The 5,440-nt window shown below is 52.5% G+C and overlaps 1 protein-coding gene across 1 annotated transcript; it reads right to left on the bottom strand.

Moving 5' to 3' along the window:
- Positions 1–629: 629 nt before the first annotated feature.
- Positions 630–2,341, bottom strand: Cited2 (Cbp/p300 interacting transactivator with Glu/Asp rich carboxy-terminal domain 2). Its single transcript, XM_008822022.3, has 2 exons — positions 2,112–2,341; positions 630–1,668 (listed from the first exon to the last, which is right to left on the bottom strand). The coding sequence occupies exon 2, from the start codon at positions 1,658–1,660 to the stop codon at positions 854–856; it is 807 nt and encodes a 268-aa protein (XP_008820244.1). The 5' UTR covers positions 1,661–1,668; positions 2,112–2,341; the 3' UTR covers positions 630–853.
- Positions 2,342–5,440: the final 3,099 nt, after the last annotated feature.

Raw genomic sequence — 5,440 nt, 5'->3', positions numbered from 1 at the left:
AATAAATTAACAAGTATTTTTTCAAAAAAATGTTTTGTACAAAAATACTGTCAAAATTTCCTAAAAAGCTTTCAACACAGTAGTATCTTTTCATGTACTGAATATAACTATTAGCACAGTGTCAAAAATGTTGAAGACAGAAACAAAATAAAAATCTGTGAAATGTTTGCCACTGACGACATTCCACACCCTATTACTGTCTGTACATATGGGGGAGGGGGACAGCCAACTTGAAAATGACTTTTCCTGATCCAGACGGTTTGGCCCACATCTGTTTAATCTTCCAGTTTAGCATATTTGGAAACTTTGTACTCAAATGCATAGTTTTAAAAAATGAAGCGAGATGGCAGTTTGCGCAGTTATATCTGCCCTTCAAAGTTCATGCAGCCAACTAATGCAATTTTTCCTTTCACTCGTAAGTCTGAATGCAGCTCAGTCATTTGAAACCATCTACAAAATCCACAAGATAAAGCAGTTTGCCAAGATTAATATCTAACAGTTGAGCACTGGAGAAAGTGAAGAAATAAGAAGTAAAAACAAACAACAAAAGACCAAGTTAGCTAGATATTTCAACTACATAAGGGAGGTGAATGTCAAGGCTACAAAAACGAAACAACAGGAAAAAAAAGTGGCAGCAATTTTTTTTTTAAACCAATTTGTACAAGTTTATAGTTTACTTTGTTTCCAAGTTCTCAAACCTTTCAGGATCTGAAAAGTGAGATACTGTGTCTAAGGGAATGTTTTTTTTTTGTTGTTGGTTTTTTTTTTTTTTTTTTTTTTTTAATTCACACCGAAGAAGTTGGGGGTGGGGGCGGGGTGGGGAGGGTGATTTCTTTCGCGGAGGTTAATCGAGTCAACAGCTTACTCTGCTGGGCTGCTGTTTGCACACGAAGTCCGTCATAAAATCAAACTCGTTTTGACCCAACCAGAGTTCGGGCAGCTCCTTGATGCGGTCCAATCCCATTTCTATCACTAAGGACATAAGCACTTCCTCGTCGATGAAATCAGTGTCAATGACATTGGGCGGCAGCATTGCAGCGGGGACGTGGGCCACGGAGGCGGGCATGTTGCTGCCGCCGCTGCCGCCCGCGCCGCCGCTGCCGGCCGCGCCGCCCGAGGTGCCGCCGGAGCCGCCAGGGGTGCCGCTGCCACCCGAGCCGCCGGGGGTGCTGCTGCCGCCGCTGTGCTTGGGGTTGCAATCTCGGAAGTGCTGGTTTGTCCCGTTCATCTGGTGGCCTGCAGCAGGGTGCAAATCCGGCATGTAGTGGTTGTGGGGATAGGGGTGATGGTTGAAATACTGGTTGTTGAGCTTCTGCAGCTGCATGCTGGCCGGCAGGGAGCCTCCCTGGCTGGCCACCGGGGGGCCCATGAACTGGGAGTTGTTAAACCTGGCCGCGGGGGCCAGCGCGCTCGGGGGGTGCCCCCCGTTCACAGTCCCCGGCCCCATGGCGTGCCTGATGCCGCTCGTGGCATTCACGTTGCCCGCGCCGTAGTGGAGGTGCTCGCCCATGAGGGCGTTGAAGGCGTGCTGGGGCTGCTGCTGCTGGTGGTGGGGGCTCGGGAACTGCCCCATGCCCATGCGGTGGGCAGGGTGGTGGTGCAGCCCGTTGGTGCCGTCGGGGAAGCGCCCGTGGTTCATGGCCATCATATGGTCTGCCATTTCCAGTCCTGAAAGTGAATCGGACAGACGCTGAGACCCGCGCCACACGTGTCGCCCACCGGAGCGTACCCCACTTCTCAAGCCCGGGTCCGCGGGCGCACGTCAAGCCGCGGACCACCACCACCCCGGTGCACCCGAGCTCGCCACCTCGGCGGACCTGCCACCCGCCGGACCCGCACAGCCCAGCGCTGCACGATCGGCCCCTTCCCCTGCGATCTGAGCCGGGGGGACCGGAGCCCACACCCCCCAGGGCTCCCCGAAGTGGCCTAATAAAGGAAGTGCCCCGGAGCCCAGCCGCGAACTTCAGGCATTCAATCAGCCCTCCTCCTCCTGTGGTTGCACATCCTGTTGTTATTCCCCAGCTCCGCCTCACGCTCGTCCCCGGGGGCAGCCCAGCCCTCGGAGGACGAGGCTAGCAGGAGCCCGGGCCAGCTTCGCCCGCCGCGCTCACCTTCCGTCTTTGCGATTTCTGCTCGGAGCGCTGAAGGCGGGCTCGTCGGGTCCACGACCGGCTCAGCAGCACATAGAGCGGGGACCCGGCTGGCGTGCGGAGCGCTCGAGGCTGCGATCGGCGCCGAGGTGTCGCAGCGGCCGCTGGGGCAGACTCCGAGCCGTTCCCTTTTCTTTTCCCTCCGCTGCCCTCACAGCTCGGCAGGACCGCCAGGCAGCTGCCAACAATGAGCTGTGTTTCTTAGGGCTTTGGCCACAGTTAATATAAGGGATCTCAGGAAGGGCGGAGCGACAGCCTCCCCGGCGGCAGGCATGAATACACGGACTCCGGATTCCCAGCGCCCTGGAACGGGTCACCGAACTGCGTCCCCCGCGTCCACACGGCACGTGCGCAGACCGCTGCGCGCCCCCGGTGGCGCCCCGCGGCTCCCTGACTTTGGGCTGCTCCTGGCCCCTCAAAACGTGGGTCGGGTCTGCCACCCCGACCCCCTCCCGAGGCAAGGGGATAATCCTCCGAGCAGAAGGGAACACCTAGTGGAGAGGAGCAAGGAGCACTCCCCGCCTCCCTCTGGCCAGGTCTCCCCACCCCCAGCTCGCTCACGCGGCGCACCTAGAGATCTGCCCAGCCGGGTACAGGAAAAGGGGTTCGCTCAGGCTCCCCGCCCTACAGAGCGCTCTTCTGCCTCCTTGGTTGCAAAAGCCTCCCGGAGAATGGCTGTGCTTTCCCCAGTTGGAGTTTTAAAGCCCCGGACCCAAAATGCTCTGTGCCCTGAGCGCGCTTTCCTGAGTAGAGCCTTTGTGTTTTTATAGGGGCAGCAAGTACACCTAACCGAGATATGTTCTGTTTGTGGATGCATTTCATCATCATCATTGTTATTGTTGTTGTTGTTATTGTTATTATTATTATTATTCCCTTCACTCTTCAAGGACAAGAGCTGGGGGCGGGGAGAGGCACCGGCTGCAGGTGGACGGAGCGCGCGCAGGCCCGGTCGCCTCCACTCCCGCGCTTGGGGATCCACTCCGCACTTTCCGGAAGGCTCCACGCTCCCGGGGTACGTGTGCTTCTGCTAAGTTTGCGTTTGCAGCTCTTGGTAGCTTTGGCATCCGAGCTGAGGCGTCCCTGCTCTGTAAACAAACTCAGCGATCCCCGTCCCCAGATCCACCTTTTTGCACATACACAGTTACTTGCTTCTGCTGTTGCCCGTGATCCAGGAGGTGGGGGTGTGTGCAAACTTGCACAGCCTCCCTCCGGGCTCTGCCTGACGGTTTGGGGTGGATTTAGAAGCAAACGGGTTTGTAATTAAGAAATTCGAGGGCTGAGTAAGGCTGCTGCTGCTGCTGCTGCTGGAAAAGGAAAACAAATAGCACGGTAATCGCTTTGTAAAGAAAGCCGTTCTGGAGGTGGGCACGTAGCGGCACGTCCCGTATGGCACGGTGCGCGCACACACGGCCGGGACTCCTTTTCAGTGAAATTGTTCAGTGGAGCAATAGGAGATGATAATAATAACCTTGCTTGCAGAACGCAGCACAACGAGCTCGTCGCCCGTTTGGCTCATTGACTTGCAAATAAAAGCCCTAATACTGGTCCCGGCCACTACCCAGTAAGAGCTCTCCTGCTTTCTCAAACGTGCAAGCCGAGTTGTTTCCCCAACACCAGGAAGAGGCTGCTCTGAGCGTGTATCTTTTTTTATGTGGTGAAATCGAGTTTAGCGCTCCGAATAAGGACTTCTGTGCAGTTGTTTCTTCATAACTCGAAGTCCATGGAAGATTTCCTGCTGCGAAGATCCAGCCCTCCTCCACTCCCCCATTTCTTTTTCTTCTTTCTAGCCCACAAGACTTTTTATTTAAAGACTTTCTCGGGAACTGGAAATTCAGATAATTTGCAAAGGAGACCTAATCCCGGTTATTTTTGTCTGCTACTGCCTTCCTCTAGTCATACTAAAAAACAAAACAAAACAAGACAACAACCCCCCCCCCGAAAACCCAAAGAACAAAACCCATTTTTCTCTATCTTCCCCTCTCTTCCTTTTTTTTTTTTTTCAGGCTTTCCAGCATTTATAACTCTCTATGCAAATGATTTTGTAACCTCAGAAATGTTTACTTTTTGGAGAGGGGAGCAAGGAATACATTGCTGCTGTTGTAACAGTTTCCTGTTCTGTCCACTGACTAACTTCACCTGTAGGTTATGAACACATAGTTGGAGGATAAAGAGGGTTGGAAGAGGCCAGAAGGACAGCAAAAAACCAGATTCTAAAATATTAGCCAACCTCGAATAATTTTTTAATAGATTGTTTACTTCCCTTCCTTATCATGCAGTGTCTTGCGACACAAGGAACAGCTTTTAAACGGCTAATCTAAATTCCTCTTGCAACCATTAAGGAAGGGTACAGTACCATCCAGCTCCAGTGGTTCAGCAAGCTATTGGGAAATCCCTGGAAAGGTCACCCGCCCATCCCCCACTATTAAAGAAAAAAAAATAAACACCCTGAGTTCAGCTGGATGGGACATAGGATGCTTTGCTCATTTATTCTCATCCAATGAATGCTCCCCAGCGGCCAAGTACCTCTTAGTGCCCTGAGATACAAACAAGGTAGAGAGGGGCTCTTGACCAGGTAAGCAGGCTTTGGATACATGACGACAGCACAGTAGCGGGATACCATATCCTGTCTTAGGGGAATTGGGAGGCTTCCCAGTGGACATGGTGACTAAATTGAGGCCTGAGGATGACTAAAAATTTGGCCACATAGGCCAGTGAATTATGGCAGAGATGAGAAAAACAAATTGGAAAGGTACTTTAAGGCTGGGTCCTAAGGGCCCTGTGTCTCCACGCTGAAAATTTGTATTGGGTCACAGAGATTGGGAGGGGCAGCTGACAGCTTATGAACCTGGGAGGCAGTGTTGTGGAGCATAGTGTGAGAAAGTAAGACTGAAAACAGGGAGTCCAGGTCGGGGTGTTTACAGTGATCCAGAAGTACAGGAAGGCCCACTGTGACCAGAGGTCTATCCTGGGAACCTTGGTAAGGGAGTGGCCATCTCTGCCGGTACTAGATGATTGTGTTAGTTTCCTAGGACTGACAGAACAACATACTGAAGCAACAAAAAGTTATTGTTTGATAGTTTTGGGGCCCAAGTCTTAGCAGGGTTGATGAAGAGCTGTGATAATAAATCTGGCCCCCCCCCCCCCCCGTCATGTTTTGGTGGCTTGTGGGCAGTGCTTGGCAAATGCATCACTGTGATTTCTACTCTCCTCTTTATATGGTATTTCCCCCTGTCCATATCACTCTGTCCAAATTTTCCCCTTTTACCCCCTGTTATAAGGACATCAGAGTC

The sequence above is a fragment of the Nannospalax galili genome, unplaced genomic scaffold (assembly GCF_000622305.1).
Source record: "Nannospalax galili isolate Female #2095 unplaced genomic scaffold, S.galili_v1.0 scaffold186, whole genome shotgun sequence".
Taxonomy (NCBI): domain Eukaryota; kingdom Metazoa; phylum Chordata; class Mammalia; order Rodentia; family Spalacidae; genus Nannospalax; species Nannospalax galili.
This window is presented reverse-complemented; position numbering and strand designations above follow the sequence as displayed.